This window comes from Zosterops lateralis (genome assembly GCF_965231275.1).
Source record: "Zosterops lateralis genome assembly, chromosome: 6".
Taxonomy (NCBI): Eukaryota; Metazoa; Chordata; class Aves; order Passeriformes; family Zosteropidae; genus Zosterops; species Zosterops lateralis.
Window position 1 is genome coordinate 6,883,956 of NC_139761.1, and position 23,402 is coordinate 6,907,357.

At 40.0% G+C, this 23,402-nt stretch overlaps 1 protein-coding gene across 1 annotated transcript in view; it reads left to right on the forward strand.

The window, feature by feature from the left end:
• SYNE2 (spectrin repeat containing nuclear envelope protein 2) overlaps positions 1 to 23,402 on the forward strand; it is a 172,583-nt gene that overhangs the window by 38,633 nt on the left and 110,548 nt on the right. The window contains 22 exon segments of the mRNA XM_083863278.1: positions 1,100 to 1,190; positions 1,349 to 1,536; positions 1,723 to 1,887; positions 3,147 to 3,320; positions 5,486 to 5,629; positions 5,881 to 6,054; positions 6,950 to 7,075; positions 7,236 to 7,391; positions 8,013 to 8,224; positions 8,528 to 8,603; positions 9,223 to 9,341; positions 9,918 to 10,041; positions 10,886 to 11,046; positions 11,494 to 11,644; positions 12,823 to 13,412; positions 14,014 to 14,193; positions 15,131 to 15,281; positions 17,081 to 17,239; positions 17,943 to 18,104; positions 20,441 to 20,542; positions 21,821 to 22,021; positions 22,968 to 23,133. Coding sequence (XP_083719404.1) covers positions 1,100 to 1,190; positions 1,349 to 1,536; positions 1,723 to 1,887; positions 3,147 to 3,320; positions 5,486 to 5,629; positions 5,881 to 6,054; positions 6,950 to 7,075; positions 7,236 to 7,391; positions 8,013 to 8,224; positions 8,528 to 8,603; positions 9,223 to 9,341; positions 9,918 to 10,041; positions 10,886 to 11,046; positions 11,494 to 11,644; positions 12,823 to 13,412; positions 14,014 to 14,193; positions 15,131 to 15,281; positions 17,081 to 17,239; positions 17,943 to 18,104; positions 20,441 to 20,542; positions 21,821 to 22,021; positions 22,968 to 23,133 — 3,772 coding nt within the window.

Here is a 23,402-nt window from a genome sequence, read left to right on the forward strand (position 1 = left end):
TTTTAGGAGAGGATAGATTACCCAGCCTCAAATACTGACAAAGGATACTGCATCAGGAGTAGAGCTGAAAATGCCTCCGGTGTTTCCCCATCTCGAGTTAATGGGATTCCTTGTGGATTGCATCTTAGTGAACTTTCTCAGAGGATTCTCAGACTGGCAAATCCATAGTTAAATTAGTGGGAATTTCACCAGCCTCAGTACTGGGGAAGGAGGAACAATAAGTTGTATAAAACAGCAGTTTTCCTGAGCAGTGTCAGCTTCACCTTGTAGTGAGATGGTCGTGCAGAGTTAATCTGTGCTGAGTTTGTTGGCTTAGTTGGTTTTATAAATACTTATTATCATGTTATTTCTACAGTTGTGGTTCTTGGTCTTGCTCAAGCTGATAGAATGCAGAGCTTTCCCAGGGATTTTAGGGCTTGTTGCTGAGTTACTTTCTGGTCCCATGGTGTGAAGTCCTGGCTGAGTGGTGATGTGGTGGCCCAGGTGTGTCACAGTCACAGGGGAGTTTGTTTTGTAGCCTGCTGGGCAGGACATTTGTAGGAGTGAGAGTGCTGTGGTGAGATCAGCTCAGACAGAGGGGCTGGGGATCCACCCTCATTCCTCGTGCACACACAAGTCTCCTCTGCTCTCATTTCTTCCTCTTTCACCCTCTCCATGCCCAGCTTGTCTTGATCTGTGTCAGAAATGAGGCACATCAATATTTTTGTGCATGCAAAGCCACTTTTTGCTTTCATCACTTTTTTGACTTCTGTGACTAAATTCTGCCTGACTTGTTCTAGATGCCATTTCTGAGTATTGCCCTCGGGCTGTAACTTTTTGAAACAAGCAGTCCTGACTCATGCAGGGCTGTGGCTCAGGCAGTGGCATTCAGGTATTCATATTTCTATTTACTTTACTCTCTGCAGAAGCAGAGTAAAAGAACAAGTTTGTTTCAAACTAAAGGGTGCAGCTGAGTTGCTGGGTGGGCTTTACTCAGTTTACATTTAACCTGTAGGTAGTAGGCTCATATTCAAACAAAAAAAAAGTTCCAAGCTATATTTCTTACCCATTTTTATGTTGTTCAGTGTTACCCATATCAGTTACTTTTCACTTTGGGCAGAATTTCATTGAAGAAAAGAAACTTGAAACACAACTAGACACTGCTACTCACATCTGTGAAGACTTGAAAAACATAAGTGGTCCTGACTTGGGTAAGCTCATGCACATAAGTTGATATGAAGGTCTCTATTTTCAACTGATGTTCTGCTCCCAGTTTTAATTTCATCTGCTGTTCCATGTAAACTATCTTTTGTTTACTTAATCTCTCTATTTCCAAATGTATTACAATAATCCCTATTCCACGTCCTAGCTGGAGATCCTCAAGAAATCAGCAGACTTTTGAAGACTGTGGAGTCAAAGATTTCTATGTGCAAAGAGTATATTTCCAGTGTAAACACCACCCTACAGAAAATCCTGTCCTCCTGGAGTAATTACACAGAAAACATCCACTTACTAAAGACATGGCTGGAAGAAAACAGAAATGAGGATCCAAAAGAGGTACATGTTTGGATTTCTCTTGGTTTGACAAACAGAAACAAACTGTTTGTTTGACAAACTTGGAAGTCTCCTGGAAGAAAAGCATTGAATTTCACAGTGGCTGCTGTTGTTGCTTTTCTGCTTCTTATTTTGGAAATAAACATTTGACAGGGTTTTGCTTTAAATTATTTCAATGCCTCTGTCTAGATCCCTCCTGAGATCCTGGCAAAGAGGAATTCAATTCATGGTTCCTTAAATGAAGCTGGAAACCATCTCATTGAAGTCAGCAAAGAGCAAGTTGGATCAAATATCGCCAAAGAGCTGAAGAAACTGAACAGGAGATGGGCAAAATTCATCAAGAGGACACAATTTGTGAGTTACAAGTCACTGTTATTCTTTGCCACGCAGCCTTCAGAGTCATTTTTTCTAGACTTACCAGCTTGGTAATCAGAGATTGATAAATCTTTCAGTCAACTCAAGGTTGCCAGTTTTAAAGCTTGAGGAACAGAGAATACACAGCAGGATCCCATTCTTCAGTCTTTGTGACTCAGTTAAATTCTCATTATAACAGGATGGAAAATGTTCAATTTTTAAATTGAAATCTCAAAGCCACTTACAGAAGGAAATCTTATGTCAGAATAAAGCTCTTAGTTCAGTGCTAGAGGTGGAAGTAATCAATTTAGCCTGTTGTAAATTTTGCAGTCTCTGTCTTAGCTAGTAGAAAGTAATTATTGCTGCACAGATATTTCTAAGGTTGTGCAACTTTTCACCAGCTCACTTGACAGGTTTTTAGGCTGCTGTAAATCCCTATACAACCCGACTAATGTTTTACATATTACATTTCCTAGAATGCTTTCGCAAGAATGACATTTTCACTCTGCCTGGGAATATTAGAACTCTTAATTTTCTGAGTTGAGCCTTTCACTGACATTTATTAAAGGTACTGCTGTGACAGTAAACGGTGGGAAAAAATTACCACTACATTTTTGTAGGAGATGAGCTTAGTGTGAGTGCAATAAAATCAAAGGAAGCAATCAAGAGGTGAGGAAAATTCAGAGTTTGCTAGAAAAACCCTTAATAAGAGATGCTTCAAGGAAATATATTGAGGAATCAGAGAAGTAAGGTGCAAGAAGCCTGTCTAAGGTCTTAAGGACTTCCTGAGTTATTTTTGTGGCATTGCTTTGGACATTATGACTATATATTATATTTATTTTTTATATAAAATGCAAGATTAAATGCTTGAGCTCTAGGCTGTGACTACCAGTACTATTAAACTGTCAGCACACTTCCTGATCTTGATTTGACCAACAGCTGCTGTTCTCTTGGATAATTCCCTGCTGTGGGCTGGGGAATGTTGCAGCCCAGAAGTTTTTCTTCATGATAGGGTGGCTGCTTATAGGGGAGGGGACAAGGGGACAGGCCATATGGGCACAGGTTGTGCTGTCCCACCTGCCCTCAGGGCTGAGAAACTGAGCCTCATGTGGTTTATTTACCAATATGTTTGGCATTTATTTCTCCTTTGATCCCTGTTGAGTGCTGAAGCTGGGAAGTGACCCAGGTGGTGACTGTGGTGGAGGAGGGCAGTGGGAAGATGGTAGGAATGAACATCTTGCCCTGCTCTTTGTTGATAGCTTGGAGAAGAGAACACAAACACTGCTGAAAAGACTACAGAGCTTCCAGGGAGCCTGGAGAAGATTGAAGAGCTCCTTGGAGGGGTGGACAGCTGGGCAGCAGAGATGGGACGTCTGCTTAGCAAGATCAGTCATGAGGAGCCTGTGGAACCTGAGACGGAAGAAAGTTTGCAGGTGCAAATGCTGCTTAAAATACTTGTTCCTCAGATTCTCATCTTGCAGCAGGGATTTGTGGCTGGGGTAAAATGAGGCATTATCAATGAAGCAGAATTTAATGTGGATTTTGTGTTGTAATACTCGTAAATAGTCAAGACAGTCCTGTGCCTTGTTATTTCTCAGGATCGCTCCCAGATGAGCTGTGAGTGAACATTCCCCCATCAGTGTATCCACATGACAAGCAGGTGCCAATGAAATGCTGTTGGTGCCACTGATCAGCAGCTTGTTCTTGAGTGATATTAATTACTCCTGTCCAGCACAGCACTTGGAACAGACTAGAACTCTACAAGTTGCCAATTTAAGTAGTTCCCTATGTCATACAGGACTTCTCATCTACCCTCCAATGTGTAGGGAGGAGGTTTAGGACACCTTGGCTGTATTGAGGGCTTACACATCAAAAACTGGGATACTTGAAGTATTTTCAGCAGCACGTGGGGTAATTTGGGAATCTTATCTTATAGGCAGTTGTTCTAAATATCCACAAAGAGCACAAATTAATTTCTAACAAGAAATTCCACTAGTCACTATTGTTTCCTGTGTCTCTCTGCCTGGGATTACCCCCAGCTCCCAGCAGATGGCAGGTGAAAATATCTGTATATAACTCAGCAGCTTCAATACAAAGTCTGATTTATTTTCTTCACCTGCCAGTGAAGGTGAGACAGAACAAGAATGCCAAACTTTGCACTGAAAAAGCTCAAGCACTGTCCTGTGTTGCCTTTACTACTTCTGCAACAGGGCCTGATAACCTAATGATGGGAAGGTGACCACCAGGATGTTTCATTGAAACTCCTTTGTGTAACTGTTGTAAATAAATAGAAATACTCTTTATTTCATCTAATCTGTGTACAATAACTGCACCAGAATCAGTGTTAGTTTCCTCTTGCTTTGTGCCTTCTTGCCCGCTGTTTAGCTGTTGCATGTAGGTAGTACAGTTTAAGCCCTACAACTGTAGCTAAACTAGCAACTAACTTGGAAGTTCCCATGTGAAAAAGAATGAGAATGAGAATCATTTAACGCAGCAATTTATTCTGGTAAGAGAACCGTTCACACCTACAAAAACAAAGAGTCTATCCCATGAGAATCCCTGAAGAAATTATGTAAACTAACCAAAAATAGAGGAGTTTAATAAACATACACTCTAGCTATTTACCAACCAATAAACTGAGTGTCAGTGTATTGTTAGCCAATTAGATTTAACACAGTGCCTTCTGATATTCCTATCAGAATCTGAAGTATGCAATAAAAACTGAGCTTTTCTGCATGAAGAATCAAAAGTCCTGTCTGTTTTTTACTGCAACATTTTAGCTGACAGATTTGGGAGTGTGAGAGATGAAAAGGATCTGTTCATCTTTTTGTAATCATGAGCATATGTTTATAAAACAAGCCTTATTTTGCAGTGTGACTCTTGTTTGTTAAAAAAAAAAAGTAAATTAACAAAAGACACCCTGAAATACAGACTCCAAACATGTGGCTGGCATTGTATCCCCATGTCTGGGGGCAGGGACATCGGGTCACTCATTACCTGCAGTACAATAGGTGAAGATCCAGGATAAAGTTCTGATTTTGATTAGGAGAATGCTAATTGACAACTTCAAACAGGAGAAATGTGTTGAATATTCATAGATCGAAACAGCTCTAATAATGACTTTTCATGATAAATATTCAAACATGGCACATTACTCCTTCATGCAGAACACCCAGCTGCTTTCCTGCCTTGCAGTAGTGAATACTACAGGAAAATCTGATCCTTGGTATGTGCTGGCTTTTGGATGACTTCAGGATCAGATGATGCATATCCAAATATGTGGTTTCGTTTGGGAAGCTGCTTGGATGGGAGAGCACGCTTTAAAAACACATTTAATTGGCTCTGTGGCGAAGACACAGGAGGTATTACACTGACAGAAAGAAATTGCTTCAGCAAACAGAATCCCCTGTGGATGGCAGCAAATTTCTTTCTCTCCACACAGAAATTTTACAGTGCAGTACACTGACCACAACTGGTATATAAGGCTTTCCTTTACCAAGTATCGATCATCCATGATCAAGGCTGGCTTTTTGACTCTGTTTAAACAAAAAGACAAATAAACACCTTTAAAGGCTTCTAATGCTTTTTTTTCAACCAGAATTTGGCTGCAAGAGGATCCTCATGCCAAGACCAGGTTGTGGCAGCAGAAGAGATGTTGCAGTCCCTGATGCAGAAGGTTTTGAGTCAGTCTCAAACCACTGGGCTGGAGGCACGAATTAAAGAAGCCAGAGACAAAGTAGAGGTACTTGTTTATAAACACACAGATATCTCTAATTTTAGCATTATGGAATAAGGAAGACTCCTTGTCAGTCATGTAAAATAGAAAAGGTTCTATACTATTGTAATCAGTCTCCCAGACTCTTGTCAGGGCAAAATCTAGAATATTTCCAAGATCAATATCTCAACTTGAAAAACTTGAGTGATGTTATGAAGCAATAACTTCATCTAATTACTGACACTCGGGTGTGTTCTGAAAAGTCTTTTTCTTCTAAGGCTGTCATGGGTGACCTGAACAACATCTTGTCCAAATCCAAGAAAAGACCCTCAGAGAAGGAGGCTTTGCACAGTTTTGAAGAATCCCAGAAAGAACTTGAAGCCTCCATTTCGAAGGCTGTGCAGCTTGTTAGTCAAAAATTAAGTCCTGAAGAATGTATTTCAAAATATGAGGTAGGTTTATGTTCTGAACCAGCTGAATTTGAGTGCTTCTGAGGGCTATGTGGTCTCTAAAAGTCTGAAGTAAAAAAAATACTGACTCCTTTTTTTGGTAGCTTTGCTCAGTTTTCTGATTTAGCACTTTATTAACTTGGCAGACAACTTGAATGAAGAAGCATAAATCTATATGGCAGTTTATTCAGTGCCCTGTCTCTTGAATTACACCATCACTCCATCCGAATTCATCATTTTCAGAACTACAGCCTTTTTTTTTTTTTTTTTTTTTTTTTTTGCCTGATCAATAATTAAGCTTCCCATCAAGAATGACATGCCTGAATTCTTGGGCAGGTTGTTATAAATACTGAATCTCCTCTTTTTCCCAGAGGCTAGTTGGTAAATCAAATGTCCTGTCTCAAAACATGGATCTCTTAAAGAGGTGCTGGAAATACAGGTGCCCAAAATCTGTTTTGCCTGGGCTGGCAGAGAGCTGGGTGAGCAGGAGGGGCACAGAGTGTCATTCCAGGCCATCCTGGAATGAGAATCTGATGGTGCTGATGGAGACCTTTCACCCACCTGCCATGGGACATGGCCTTGTGTATTCTCTAGGGAAGAGGCAGAGTTCAGCTACCTTAATCTTTTGGTTTTGGTATCAAATTTTGCCCTAAAAGTTACAAGAACAGCACCTGCTTTTCTCCATAAAACATTCACTGACACTGCAACTTTTTGCAGATAAACAGGGATGGAGAATGCCCTTGTACCCACCCACACCAGAACCACACACCCCATATGTGTACATTGATTTATTCACAGGTTTTATATACTACTGATGTAATTTTGTCATTTTGTTAGTTAAATAAATTACATTCAGTTCTGTTTGTTTTCATTGTGTTGTCTTCTTTTTTTTTTTTAGGAGGCTTTTAATGCTCTGGACAATAAAGTTCTTGAGAAATTTTTGAAAGCAGCTGAACAGCTGAAAAATATTTCATCTGATCATGAGAAGCTGGTGGTGGAAGATGATGTTCGTAGGAGATGGGAGGTGAGATAATGCAGAAAGAATGACAATCCACTGTCTGGTCTCATTAGGCTTTGGCATCTTTGAAAACCAATTTTTACTTGTCACAGTATGTTCTGATGTTTCTGCTTTCTGTGTAACTGTCTTATCATCTCATGGGAACAACCTGGTTTGTATTTTGCAGGCAGTTCGTCAGGAAATTGTATCCTATGTCCAGCTCATAGTGGAAAGGGAGAAAAAGAAATTTAATGCAACTTTAAAAAAAATCAATAAGCAGTTAGGCAAAGAGAAGAAACTCCTGAGTATGGATAAAACGAAAGGGCTCATCAAGGAACATGAGGTACCTGATACACTCCTTTTCTGCCTGTCTTTATGAATGCTTTGCTGTCCTTCCTCCTTTTTGGGTTCATTATCTGTGGAGCAGGGCCCTTGTGTGGGTCACCAAAATTATTTCTTTACCCTTTTTGACTGCAAATATTAGAGTTCTTGCAGACTTTTAGAATTAACCCCTTGTTATGTAGGTGGTATACTTTTTCTATTTTTTCCCCAGATTTTTGGTATATCTTGAATTCACCCTAGAAAGTATAATAATTTACAGGGAATATTTTAAAAATTTTCTACTTTTTCTGTTGTCAGTAGGACACTTCTATCTGATGTCAGAGTGAAGAAGACTTGAGACCAAAATTAAAAATTGTAGAACATAATGAATTTCAAAATCAAGCAAGAGTCAGTGTAATCTTGTGAATATAGTTGGGAACATGTTGCCAGAAATCCTAATTTACTTTCTGGCTCTATTTTAGAAAGAACCAAGAGAAAATAAGTGTGTGTTTCTTAGTTTGACAGCTTACACTTTTAAGAGCACTCAACAAGAAGATTATGGAAGTATAAAAAAATTCATGAGAATAATGATTTATCCTCATCTCTTAACATGGGCTTATTATATTGTTTTTTCTTTGTTTAGGCCTTTTTCTCACACGAAGGCAGCATGAAGGAACTGAAAAAATCTCTGGAAGACCTTAAAACATTGGCAAGACTCTCAGAAGAAGCTGTCCCAGGGATACAGACATTCACTGCAGACTGTGAAAAAAGGCTAGAAAAGGTTCAACAAATGGTGGTAGACACTTACACAGCACTGCTGGCTCGTGTTGGAAAAGGACAGTCCCCTCAGAAAGGGTGGGTGGCTGAGTCATGGTGTGTTGTACCTTTATAGAAATCATTTTTACAAATAAATTTTGGGATACTCTAATGTACTTTGGTAGTACATAACTCTGTAATATATATAGTACAGAGTTATGTACTACCAAAGCACTATAATCCTGTGCATTACTGTGGCCAGTTGTACATTTAAACACTTAGTATTAAGTTTCATAAACTGGCAAGTACAATGTTTGATTACCCCTCATCACAGCTGTGGTGTTTTAAATCTTGAGCCAGGATTTCTTTTTCCTCTTTGTATTTCATATTTTGTTCTTGTAGGAACTCCATTATGGCTTCTGAGAATGGGGAAGAGTCTGGTTCTTCTCAACAAATTGACAGCCTTATGGTTCAGGAGGTAAGAAGTCCAGACTTACTGTTGGAAAACAGTTCTCTGTCAAAGGGAGGTCGTTGCCAAGAGGAAAAAGTGTTTATTTCTCTTACTGTTTTTATTGTGATAAGACCTGGGGCCTCTGGTCAGAAATCAAAACCCCATTGTATTTGTGGATGTAGACTAGGTAAATATTAACAATTAACATGCAGGCAGCAGTGCTGGGCATCCTGAGAAGATGTGAGCCTCCAGCTTGGAATTATATTTTGCAAAAAAGTAGTTTTCAGATGGAAGGGTCATGTGGGAAACTGTGTTCAAGTGAAAATCCCCCATAATGTCCCAGTAAGATGAACAATTTTCAGAGGATGAAGTGAGCAGGACTAGTGAAGAGCTGGAGGCATTTGTCTGTATCTGTGAATATCTCTCTCTGTGAAAAGAGTGAATGAACTGGCTGCAGTTATTCCAAAATTTGCTCTTTGGGCTCATGATTGAGTTTAAACACATCTTGCATTCATGAATGGTATCTCATCTCCCTTGGGACATATCAAGCAATCCCTTCCTTCAGGAGCTCACAGATATCTCTTAGGCTTTGTGTATTACACAGAATGATGTGGAGGTCACTGTCTCTCCTTTTATTTTTACTCAGACCTCAAGACCTGCTGCAGATACAGTTTTGGAACCAGATGTGAAACATCACAATGGAGAAAGCTGTGCAGACAAGTTTGAGGAAGATGGTGATGTGGCCATAACAACTTTGTTAGAGAGGTAATTTTTAAAAGGAAAAAATGCATAGTTGTTAAGATACGATGCTATGCTAGACAAATTAACTCACAAATTAATTGAATGTACCAAGCATAAGGTGCACTTTTGCTATGCAGAACCCTGTTCTTTTTTCTACTTCAGTTTACTGAATATTGATCTGTAGTTGATAGGGAAGCACTACAGTAACTAAATGCTTCGAACATTAGGATTTTGTAGCAAGAACACCTCTAGCTATTTTCTTGGGCTAAGAAAGTCTGCATCTGCCTTACTAATAATTTCAAATACTGCAAAATAAAGAAATGTGTCAAGTTTTTTAGAGAACCAACATTTTTACATTTGTAAAACTGAATTTAGAGAATGCAGACTGGCATTTAGACTTGAAAATTAGCCATATGAGCAATCCCTTTAATTTGTTGCTCATTTATGCATTATTCATTTATTTTGGACTTAAAATATGTATTTACAATATATTGTGGTTTTTTGTAATGGCACTCTATTGGTCAGTGAGTCCCATACCCTGAGATGTTCCATTTAATTAAGAGTAATATTGTCTCTGAAAGTGTTTGCATCTTTCCTTAGCTTTAACACACAAAGAAGTAACCTGGAAGAACTTCTACGACTCAGCAGAGATAAAGCAGCATCTGGCATTAATGATGAACTAAAAAGCACTTCATGCCTTCTGAATAAGCTGCTTGAACTAGAGGCAAGTATTCATCTTTTAAAAATATACCTGGTGCCTAAATTGTTATTTCCTCACGTAGAGCACTCACTTTTCTGTTCCATATATTGCCAAGGGAAAAGCAGCATCCTTGCATCCAGTTGTATTAGAAGAAGGGAAATCAAGGATTTAGGATTCAGCAGAACTGCATTCCTGCCTAGCAGTGGAGTTTTGCAGGTGTTGCTGAAGGAAGAAATTGGTGGTTCTGGGTTTGTTATCTGCAGGCTGGAAATAGGTGTAATGGGAAAAAAAACTGCAGGAAGGAGCTGGTTTTTGTCAGCAGAGATGGCCAGGGCTGCAGGAGTCATCAGAGTTGAACCACCAAGTGGTGTTTGTGCAGAATGGAACAGTTCCAGGACATGTAACTTGGTTAGGTTTGTGAGATCCTTAAGGCATCAACAAAATGCACAAGAGTTGATGTTGAAAAGTTTATTACTGCAATATTTCACAGCCTTTTTTGGAAGGACTACAGAGCCTTATAAAGAATCTCAGGACTTGTTTCAGTTCAACATCTGTTTTTCTTCTGAACATAGCTAGGTGGAGATATTTTCATTCTTGTAGTAAGAATGCCTGTTCCATTCTTTATTGAACCTTTTACAAAATGTAGCCAATGCATATATCTGATGTGGAAATTGTCAGCAGAAAAAGTTGCTGGAGGTTTGCATGCAGCTAAAAATTGGGTCTTGAAGGGGAAAAAAGGTAATAGATAATCTCAGTTTCAGATGATGCTTTCACTGTTTTTGTAGAGACTTTTATGAGTGTAGTTTTATGAGCTGTCCACTGAGAAATACAAGATCATATTAATGCATTAGAACTGCTTGTCTTCTAGGTATTAATAGACAAGGAAATCAGTTCTGCTTGGACACAATTGGAAAACATCTCATCTTCCTTAGAAAATCTTGTGACTGAAGTGCAGCAGGTTGCTCTTTCTGAGGCAAGAAACAAGCTACAAGGTGAATGGAAAGAACTTCAGGATATTATAACTACCAGGTATAAAATAACACTTTATGGTATTAGCTAAGGAATTGTAGTTGTGTGTGTTGTGAAGGGAACAGTGTGTGTTGCAGAAAATAACTGCACATTTTTAACCATTTCTTCATTGCAAAAAATTAAGCTGGTCCTATTTTGTTTATTTATATACACATGGAAGATAGTGAGTCTCCCTAAGAAGAAGAGAAACTGTAACATAAGATCTTTGTAACATAACTGTGCAATATTCCCATATATTGCTGTTATTTCCTTTCATCTTTTGGTCAAATTCAGTGATTCACATTGCTTTTCTCACTAATCAGAGAAGAACTCACCTGACCTCAGGAGGGGGAGGATTAGATCTGTTAAACAGTTATAAAATTATTTTTGTGGCTTTTTGTGCTTAAAAATATTGAGTGTCTTTTCTTGCTTGCTTTCCCAGTTCATGTTTTGTTACTTTTCTTGCAGAATGAGCTCTATAAGGACTGCTGCAGAAATTGTTTTTCCAATAGAAAATCAATCCAACATTCTCTGTCAAGGATTAGATGACTGGCTGAAGAGAGAGTACATCCACCAGATTAATCTGAGGAACAGTGACCTTGCTTGTAGTGAACTGATGGTAAGGGAAGATGCAGAGACCACACCCTAGCAAGGATAAGTTTTAATATCTAGGAAGTAGAGAACTTCATGGGATTTTCACTCAGGAGGTTGGGGCTGCTGACAAGACTTGCCAAACCTTCTAAAAATCTGTAACACCATTTTAGTCCCTGTGTTCTAAACATCATTGGTCCTGTAGAGCAATGGTAGGCAGGGGCCCTCAGTAGGTTCTGCTGTAAAAGCCATTTTTGTGAACATTTCATTGTGGATTAGGACCTTCTTCTGATGCAGATTTGTGATGTTCCCACCTGGCCTTAAATCACTTTGTGGAGTTGTGCACATAATGTATTGTTAATTTATGAGCTCAGCCAAGCCAGCCTGTGTCCCATCTGCTGCAGTATCTGAGCGCAGCTCAGGATGGGTTTGGAAGCTCAGTGTGGGTGCAGTAATTGTTCACCTGGTATCAATATCTGATGCCCAGGCCCTGGTCCACTGGGAAGGGTGAATTCTGTTTTATTCTTGGCTTGCCCTCCGGGCTGAGCACACTGACAGCTACATACAACTGAATATTGCATTTGTCTTCCCTTGGATCTCCAGTGAGATAGGGTTTAGGTCTCTCAGGCTGTAGGGCAGAGAGCATGTGTGCTCTGTCTGACCAGTTTTAGCTGCAAGAGCCCAGAATTTTTGTCCAGCTCTCTGCACAGCTGGGCTTTTACAGCCCAGACATGCTGCTCTTTGAGGGCTCTAACCAGAGAGCCTGCAGGCTTCACCAGGAGATTTTAAAATGCATGCAACTCTGCTCCAAAAGTATAGCATAAAGAACTGAAAAGATGGCAGAGTAATAAATATCTCTGTGCCTGCCTGTGCTCTGGCTGATGTCCTGCTGTGAGAGCCTGCTGCTTTCAGTCCCAGGACTATCATCATCTTTCTCTCCTTCCTGCCTGATTGCTGGAAGGAGTCTTGAGCTTTCTGTAGTGCTGATCAAATTCCCTGTGTGTGGAATACCATTTTATTTGATTATTTTGTTCTTTTTCCTTCCCTCCACTGTCATCCAGAATAGGTTTTCTGTCTTAACCACCCTGTTTAGCATATTTTTTTTAGTGCTATTGTAAGTTGTTTTTCAATCATAGGTTCAGCTTGAATGCAGGATATATGTTTTCTTTCACTTGCTAACACTTCTGGTCATCCTCTAAATTTCAGGCACTGCAGAGATCCATATTAAGTCAGATTGAAGAGTGCAAACGATTGGAACACCTTGACAGTTCAGCAAGGGATGAATTAAATCCAGTAGATGTGCAAGCTATAAGCAAAATTATGATTTACTGTCAAAACCAGCTGGAAGAAAGGAGACATAAAATGCAGCTCCGTGAAGCAGTCATTAAAGATCTGGAAGCTTTTATGGCCTCCCTAAGGAAGATCCAGTCTTCCATCAAATGTCCCCGAGATCGACCTGAAATACAGGGAAGAGCTTTGAGAGAGGCTGCACAAGAAGTTTCTCATATGGCAGAAGAGGCTGAGCATTTGGATGAACGCCTGAAGACTGCTCATATCTGTTTGGAAGATGCTGAATGTGAGATGAAGACTTGCTGCAGAAAACTTGTTGGGACTTTGTCTAAAGAGCTAAATGCAATTCATGATCCCTCAAGTGAGAAGGTGCTCACAGAAGAAAAAGACTTATACAAGACTTTTTCCAGTAAAAACAGTGAACTCCTTAAAAATATTCAGGATCTACGTGACAGAATTGACAAAATAGGCTTGAAGGATCCAACAGTTCCAGCTATTCACAAAAGGTAAATTATTTTTTAAAGGTCTTTTAATTTCCTAGTTTCAGTGAGTCTGCAGGAGAGCACTGAAATTTGAAGTATCTGTGGAACATCGACAAAAGCTGTGAGTTTGTTGTATTTGTTCCATCACAGCCTAAAAAACGAAGCCTTCTCCATTTTTTTTCTTTCAAATTCATATATATGTGTGTTTTAAGCAGCATTGAGGAAGGAAAGATAGGAGATTGGTTATTGTGATCTTAGTTTTCAGTAAGAAAACTGTCAAACAGGGAGATGGGTCACCTTGCTGGGCACTGATGCACCTGATCTGAAACTCTGCTGTGTCAGATGGACAGACTACACTTGCTTTTTAATAAAAATTAATTTCACTGTGTTCATACAGACCCAACTGCCCTTCAGAATTTAGATTATTTTCTCACAGTCAGCATAACTCATTTGAGGGCCTGTGTCAGATTACATGAATTGAAGATCAAATTAGACTTTTTATGATGTCATTTAATACAGTATGTGGAGCTCAGGATGAATTTCTGGGGAACTTAATAATCACATTGTGAACCAAATCAAAGGCTTACTTTAATATAAGGCTGTATTTCATTTTCTTCTAATAAAGGATAAAATCATTAACAGAATTGGAAAAGGAATTGGATCGTGCTGCTGCTGAAATGAAACCTATGCAAGAAATTGCTAATAAGCTCCCGCAGATCAATGAGGAGAAAGCAGAGGAAGCAAATGAGCAGTGCAGAGTTACAGAGAGGTTATGGGAGGATACAAAGCTCTTGCTTGCTGAATGGTAAGGAGGAAAATTGCATTTTAAAGTAGTGTTGTTCAAGTGTTTGCTTGTGAGATCAAACAGAAAAAAAGCCCTGCACCATACCTTAAAGGTACAGTGGCAGATGTTACCATTGTGATCACATAAACTATCTTTAAATCAAGAATTGCACATGGAGGTTTGCAGCCAAAGCTTATGAATTTTGCATAGTTCTGAAACATCCCATCATTTAGCAGGTATGCAGTGGTGTGTTGGACTTAATTGGCCTCCAGAAGAAAAACCTGGCTGCTGCTGGGAATGCTGCTCTTCTGTATTTGCTGTGAATTTCCTGCCAACACACTGAAAAATAAAAGACAAACTGAAACAAATGGAAAAGGACAGCTGGGAAAACAGTCTCTTATGCAGCAAAATAAAGAGAGTTTGGTTTGATGACTCTGTGAGAATGGGACTGGGAAAGGCTATGGTTGATTGCTCAGGGCATCTGTGCTTCAGATAGGGTTTTTGAAGATGCCCAGAGGCTTTGAATGGACTGGCACAGTTCTGGTTAATTCTCATGGCTTGCACAGGTGGGAGTAACCTGTTTCCATACCCCACTGAAGGATGGGCTGATGTCCACCATCCAAGCTGCTGTGAGATCTACTGCACGTGGTATTTCAGTTTACTGGTGACTGAGATCACCTTTCTGGTGGAGAGGATTGTAGGAGCATAACTGCTCATCACAGTTAAATGTGGATCAGAGACATGTGATGGTAAAGGGCATTTCTGATTCCAAAAACCTTCTGGATACCACACAGATATCATACATTATTGCAGGATTTAAGACTGGTACAATTCATCACTCCTTTTCTCTCATCCAAACATAGTTGCCACATGTGTGAATATAAGAGAAGGAAGCAGACAGGAGGTTGAGGCTGCAGGTTTATGCTTAGGCCATAAATAATACATCTCTTTTTAATAGCCAGGAGCAGTGTGCAAGGGTTCTGGAGCTCCTGAAGCAGTATCAAAGCTGCAAAACGAGTCTGACCAGCATCATCCAGAAACAGGAGATTGTGCTTTCCCAGCAAACTTCTTACATGGGGAAGGAGAATTTGAACAGACTAATAGCAAAGGTGAGTATAACAAGACCTTAGTGGAAAGGTAAGAAAAGCCTTTCCTGGGAGCATTCAGATGCAGTTGCCCATCAACCCTCAGCCTTCAAGGCAGATATTAAGGCCTTGCTTTCACTTTGGCTTCCAAAATACATTTAGAGACTCCATATTTTTATTTTAAGTAGATTTAAATCTGTTTTTTCATAGTGAATCGAAGTCTTGTTAATAGAGAAGGATCGAAAAAAACAAAACCAAGCCCCATGGAAGAACTAGCATCTAGTATGAAGTGAGATTAAGTCCTGTCCTTTTTACCCAAGCTATCTGTGACAGCAGTTAAACATTTGCAGTAGCTTTTACATTATTTGATGAGCTACTCATACTAAATGAGCAGGTACTGCTGGACAGCCCTTCATTTAGTTTGAAGTTTCCTATCTTTTCAGTCAGAAATGTGACAGCCAGCTTCTTGGTAAATGAATACAGCTCCTGAGTATAATTGTCCATGGTTAACATATTAGTGAATAGCAGCATGTCCATCATGACCATTTTACTGCACAGGTTTCACATATCCTGAGTTATGTAATTGGTTTTTCAGATCCTATTTTTAGACTTTCTCATGAGGCATCACCCATAGGATCCAGGAGTGTTTGCTCTCAGGCAGTGCCTTGGCTGATTAAATTTGAGCAGGAATGTAAGTGGTGTTTTCCTCAGGCAGTGGGATGGTGTCTGCTTGTGCCAGCTCCCTTTAGCTGAGACAGAGTCTCTTCTTGGTCCCACCAGTGAGATTTGGGGCACCTTGTATCACCTGGAGTGCTGCTGCAAGGGGGGCATTGCCTGCATATCCCAGCCCCTGGTTCTATGGAGACCCTTCTCTGGGAGCACCCCTCCCTCCTCACCCCAGCTCTGTGCCATTCCCACTCCCAGAGCTGTGGAATGAAATAGCTGTGGCACAGTACAGGCATGTCCTTGAGAGCTGATGATTTGTTATATAGAAATATACAAAATAATAGCAGGAAAGGTCCTCTGCTTTGTTCTGGTTTGTGAGAGCAGCTCTGCCATCCCTCCCCTGAGCTCAGAGCCTGGCAGGATTGGTGTGGGAAGATGCAATTTCCTGGGATGTCTGTGGGAAATAAGGAGAGAGCTGTTAACATTAAATTGCCTAGCACTAGAGGTCAGTGTTTCTTTTTTCCAGGAAGCTTCCATGTTGTTTGTAAACACTGACATTCCAATTAAACACAAAGAAGCATCTTGGTGTTTAAATAGAAAGTAGGAGAATGAGACATTTCAGTTTCTGGCAGTGACATGTTTGACAGTGTCTGTGTTTAAGTAGGATCTAAGCTTTTTTTTGTAAATAGTTCAAAACCTGGGGATCAAATGCAGGTTATATTTTAGAGTTGTAATAAGTATCTCAGCTGATTATTACACTTGTGCATTGTGTATCTCTGTAATCAAGATTCTGTGTGTTGATGTGTGGTCCCCTTGGATCTGGCACTTAGGACTTTAAAAGCAAACTGTGGTTTTGGCTCTCTTAGAAATAAATTATCCATATTCCCACTGAGCTGTTCTGCAGCCAATAGCAGAATGATATGGATTTCTAACAGGGAAATATTCCTGTCAGCATGGCAGGGATATAACAACACAGGATGTATTCCTAGTCTCATCATACTGTATAAAACAGATTATTTTATGTAATGCTGTTGTTTCTCTAAGCTAAAAAAAAAAACAAACCAACAACAACCCAGCAAATCAGTTAAAAAACATTTTGCTGAATAAACAATCATAAGCAAATATGCTCACAAATATCCATGTGGTCTTTTTCACAGATTGAAGAGGCAAAAGAGGAATTTAATGATCACGCTGAAGATGTAGACAAAATAAATCAGATCTGCAAAAACCTGCAGTTCCAGCTGAATAAAATGCGAAGCTTTGAGGAGCCTCCATTCGAGAATGAGGCTAACGTTATTGTGGACAGATGGCTGGATGTATGTAAAAAGTAAATTATCAGGGTGGTCTTATCTGTTATGCATTATAGTAATTGATTCTGACACGGGTGTAATATTTCGAATAAATTAAGCGCAATATGGCAGAGATTCTTAAGAGATAAACCCAAGTGTTTACCAGAGCAAAGCTTGCAAAGTATCTGTGGATGTAATATTCCTGATCTCTCAGGTAGTTCATATTGTCAGTACTCCTTGGCAGTAAATAATTCTAGAAAATGCAGAAAGGCAATATTTGTGCTGTCTGCTTGACTCTGTAAGCTTCCTTAACAACTTCTATGGATTTAGACTTTGGAGACAATCTGGGAAATTACAGTGCTGGTGCTTTTGGTGAGAAATGTTCGCCGCTGTCGATCTAAGCAGTGCATCAATACTGAGATTAAATGGTATTTACTGGGAGTAGATAAACATTAATGAGCAAGGCTCCTTCCTAAACCTGCCTTAAAACTGGCAAGCTGCTGTTGTGATTGGTATGTTTGGTGACATGTGTGGCAGGGATTTAAATATCTTCTCCATGACCAGTTCACTGTGAAGACACGAGATTTTTTTTCCCCCTCTTTGCCGCTCTTGTTTTTGTGGGTGGTTTCATCTCATTCTGATTTTATTGTGCTGCTTTTGCTTTTAGAATATAACTCAACATTTTTTGAAATCTCTGTGTGTCTTCTGTCTATCAATCTAATAATGGTAGATCAATGAAAAGACTGAAAACTACTGTGATAATTTGGGAAGAGCTCAGGCTTTGTGGGACAAACTCCTGGACTTATCTGGTGCAATCGATGCTTGGGCAAACGCAGAGCTCAAGAATGCAGAAGACCATTGCCTGACTGAGGAGGACCTCACTCAGCTGAAGGTAATTTAAATGGAAAATTTTACCTTTCCTTTATACTATAGCGATATGGGCTTTGGGCTGTAAACATGTACATTGCATAGAAATATCAGCAGAGGAAGTTGTAACATTTGCAGTTGTATCTGCATGGATGGTTTCACTGAGGATGTTGCCTTTGTTTGGGGATACAGATCTTGGAAACAAATGCACAGATAGTGTGTGTGTGTAATAAATGGTTTTCAATCAATGCAACACTGCAGATGATGTGTTGTGCTGTACGAAGATGGAGCAAAGGGAAGGCCTGTAAGGCTGTAGCCTGGAGTACAGCAGTGCACAGAGAAGAAAGAAAAGAGTGTGTATGGGCTAATGATTAGTTTTCCAGACGTAAGTGGCCTGTCAGTGAAGCTACTGGAGCTTCTGGGACAGCTGGGCAAAGGCCCAGCTCAAAGAGAGGTTTCAGAGGTGGTTTATTTTCCCCTTGTCCCAGTGTGTTCCTCACTGTAACTTTTTGCAGCCTCTACAGAGAGTGGCTGCTGAGCATCTCCAGGGGCTGCACATGGACAGGCAGCAGCAGAGCCTGGGCTGCCCATGCCCCTTTGGCACAGATTATAACATTAATTCTCTGTATCAGGGTGCAGCTGAATGTAAAAACACATGCACCAGGTCTGTGCCATTGAAAGCTTCATGTATGGGGTGAATATTTTAATTTCTAACTTTTGAGCCACAATGGACCTGCTATGCTGCTTCGTTGTGGTCATAACCAGTGTCTACTAAGCAAAAAGAATTTCCTTCTTGAGAGTGATTGAGACATAAATACATTGCATGTGCTCTTGTTTGAAAATTTGCAGGGAGTTTTTCCTCAGTGTTTACAAGCTACAAATGGCCTGGTTTTATTGGTTGTTTGCAGCTTTCCTCCTACTGTTAGCACTGCTCATTTGTTTTAATTTGCAGAGCAGTAAAAAACCAAGGTGCTCTTCGTGTATGGATCTTCACTAGGGAACAGTGGCATATCCACTGTGCAGCAGTGGATATTTTATCACATCATTTTTATCCCTACCATAGTATTGTCAGAATTTTCCTGGAGTAGTTTAGGTCCCTGGAGTCTCCAGTAAAAAATGCACCAGCTGGAAAATGCATCTTTAGGGCCATTTTGTTACCTGGAAACCGCTCAAGTCCAGTGTGATGTGACCCTGCCCCTGGCATGACTCTGCTCCTCCTTAGGAAGGGCTGTGCTGGAGGTGGCTTCACTGAGGTTATTCTGCTGCTTCCTCCTGAGAGATAAATATCAAATGAGGACGGAGAGGAAGGCAAGAGACACAGAAATCATGTTCCCATGAGCAACTATTATAAAGCGGAATGGAAGGAGAAAAAACTGAACCCAATGTGTTTGAATTTTTGTATAACAATTCCAAGTGCAGAGGGCATCAGGTTCATTTGTCACTTTATTATTGCTTTTTTTTGGTTGATCCTGAAACATCTCTGCATTTATGTTAATTCCAAAAGAACCCCCAACTGTTGCAATGTGTGTCACATTACACAGGGTTGGAACTCAGGGTCCTTTGTGAGTGCCCAGCAGAGCACTGGTGCATGTGTTTTCAGGGAGCCTGTCACAAAAGAACAGAGCAGTGAATTATTGCACTGTGTATTTAAGGATAATTTCAGTATAAATAATGTGAGAGAAGTTCTGCTTTCCCCTGTAGCCTTTATGCAAATGCAGACTCTTTTAAGGGCTGCAGCACATGAATGGGTTTTGATGATTGCTTTTGCAGAGACTACAAAAGGAAGGCTTTGTCCTCAGGGAGCTTGGAATATCGATTTGGGAATATGAAACAATGTCACTATCCTAGGTTGAAGCTGGCATTTTACCTTCACATTACTGACTTGTTTCAAAATACATTCACATGAGTGGAGGTCTTTTCATATGCGTAGGATTTAAATTTAAAAAGTGCTTACAGCAGTGTATTGATGTATTGTATTTTATCACTTCCATACCAAAGCACGTGCCGATTGTTGACTTAAAGTCTGTGACATCTGAGAAAATCCCTTTTAGTAGAAGCAGCAAGACATAAATGCAAAATTAAAATTATTTTCCTGCAAATTTGCTTGAAGCAAAATAATTAAGATTCTTAAATATATGCTAGATTTGCATTAGCAACTGCTTTTGCTGAGAAACAGGGTGTTTCTGACTCGAATGCAAAAAATGCTTAATTGCTAAAATGAAAATCAGGAAATGAACAAATTGTGACACCTCCTTATGCCAAAATGCATAATCAGAATATTTTAATATAATTTTCTAACATAAACATGGAGATTTAATTTGGAGAGAAGCACAGTTAGCAATGTGTTTTTTCCACCTTTAGGCATGCTTACGAGTCCAAGAGAAGAAACTCCAACAATTCGACAACACAGTGGCTGAGATAGAAGAACTTCTGAATAGTAATGAAGCTCCATTGGAGCTGCAGGTACAGAGAAGCTTTTACAGCTGATAACACCAGTACTTCTTACTTACAGCCCTGCTTCTAGTATTGCCTTTACCTCAGTAACCAGCAGTTACTGGTTTTACTTATATCTACTCAAGGAGAGTTGGAGGCATTTTGTTGCCAGTGGGCAGCAGTATTTCCTTTGTTGTGTCTCTCAAGCTATTAGAGGTTGTTAGAACCAAACCTGTAATTTTAAATATAAAGGTCTTTCTCACTTCTGTGCTTTTTTAGGCCCTGGGGCCTGCCCAATGAGGCTGATGTCAGTGATACCTGGTGTTTGGCTGTTGGTCAACATCAGGGCACAATGGACCTCATTACCCCTTTGGGATCCCCGGAACTCAGCTTTACTGATTGTTGATTTTAAACTCTACCTTTGCCTGGACATGGCTTAATGTAGCTTGGCAATGTGGAGTTTCTTGCACAGAATGACATTTACTGTGGTGTTTTCCTTTGGGGTATCACAAAGAAATCTTCATCTTTCTATGCTAGCTTCACACAGCAAAGAATAAATTGTTTAAGACCATGTTAGCTTACCTTGCTTCTGTAGCAGTTCTGTAATCACCCTCTCACAGTGTCTGTCAAATGCACCTTGAGCTTGACCCTGTTTAGCTATTTCTGTGTTTATCCTCAGCAGGCAGTGAGCTTGGAGGAGTTTCACTGGGTAAAGTGATCTAAGGAGCTTAGGGAAGGACTCAGCAACCTTGTGCTGTGCGTGCTGTGCTCCTCGAGAGCACCCTGGGTCCCTGGGGTGGTGTTCTACACGTGATCTCACCCAGCTGCTGCCTCAGCCAAGTCAAGGATGAGTTTCAGGACTTGTTGCTCCTTAGTGAATAGTCTCGAGCCAGAGCTCCCAACCTCTCTGCTGGCCTTTTTTTGGGTCATTGTGGGGAATTTCCCCCAGTGGAATCACTGCAGGAGGGTGTGTTACAGAGAGAGCTGCCACCCTCTTTTTCATGGCAGCTGTAGCTCTTGTCCAGGCCTTTATCCAGCTCAGAGTTGGCACTGGAGAGATTGACAAATAAAATAAAGCAGCACCAGTAAAAATGCTAATTAAGATAAACTGACATCACTCCTCCTCAGAAAAGCAGAACTTAAATGTTTTTCAATTTCTGTAGTGGGAGGGAAACAAATTGAAACGAACTGTAATTGAAATGTCTGGACTTCAGATTACTTAATTTCTTTTTATGTATGTCATAGATTTTTGTAACGTCTGGGAAATCAATCCAGTATAATTAATGTATTTTTATTTACAATTTTAAGGTCATCAGATCATCTGTTGTGCAAAAAATGGAGCTAATAAAAGAGGTCTTGTCAGCCAAGCGAGGGACCAGTGAACTCACCATGAATACAGCAGAGCTGAAAGGGGACCTTGATCTGGCCAAGACACAGATTGGAATGACTGAATCACTTCTCAAAGCTTTATCTCCTTCAGACACTTTAGAGATCTTTACTAAACTAGAGGTAACATGCCACAGATTGTGTATATTATACACATTTGTTCATAATTTCTGTCTTGGTCAAGTGTTAGTGTTGATCCTGTGTAAATTGTAGACTGCTGGAATAATTTAAGTGAAGAGCCTGGCATGAATATTTCCTTAAGCTGCCAGAAACATGGAAGAAAAGCCTCTTTTTCCTGGAATTATCAGATATATTTAACCCTTGCAGCTGCTGGAAATGGTTAATCTTAGGCACAACAGCAATATTGCCACCCAGAATATGTTCAGGCAGTAGTGCCTGTTTGGGTTGACTGTTCTCCAAAACTGGGTAATATACAGAGAATGCCTTTGTGCCACTTGGGCCTGACTGCAAGGGGATCTCCCAGTAGACAATTTCAGCTAAATATTTGCTGAAACTTGAGCTTGCAGGCTTAGGCTCGCAAGATTTAAACCTCCTGTGGAGCACCGAGTGGGTTGTTTGCATTGTGGGTGTCAGACCTCTAGTGTTTGGGCCAGTGAAATCACAGCCACTGGAGGAAAGATAAGAGTTTTTAATTAATTCTCTAGCTCCCACTAAGCTACCTTTCAGCCCACGGGGTCTTGACACACAGAGTAAGGAATTTAGGGGGTGGAATAATGCCTATGGCAGCTGAGGCATTATAATTTGTAAGTATTATATGCTCTGGAACACACAATAGCACTATTGAGGTATCTATTCTCTGGGGTTATGTGTGCACACAGGTGTATACACACTGCTCAGGGAGAGCTTAGTGCTTATACCTACTTACTGATGGCCTTGTTAATGCCAACATAATTTAAGAAATTATTCTGACACACAGGCAGGGCTGAACCCTTTTGCAAAACTCTAGTTTGTACTAAAGCAGCTCTGTGTGGTAAACTTCTGCTTGACCTTCAAAACTTATTTTTTAAAACTTCTCCTGCTTTGTTTTTTTTTTTTTTTTAAACCTTAGGAGATACACCAGAAAATTCTTCAACAAGAACACCTTGTGGCATTACTCCAGGAAGAGACAGATTGTCCTGATGTGGATGAATTAAATAAGCAGCTTAAATGTGTCACTGATTTATTTAATAATAAGAAACATGTGCTTCAAGATCACTTCATGGGTGTTTTGAATCGTAAGTGAACACATTTAAATTATTTACCTTTACAAGTTTGCATTGACCACCACAATGACTTAAAGGTTATGCAGTTAATTGGTTAGGTGTCTGAAACTGCTTTGATATCCCAAACTGCCTCAGGGTTGTGAACAAGGTAAGATTTGCAGAACAATAGATTTTGATCCCCGCAAACCACTCAGTCTGAATCACAGTATTTGGTTTCTTATTTTTGCGTTTAAAAAAATTAGATAAAAGAAGTGTAAAGCATAATTCAGGAACAGATGTCA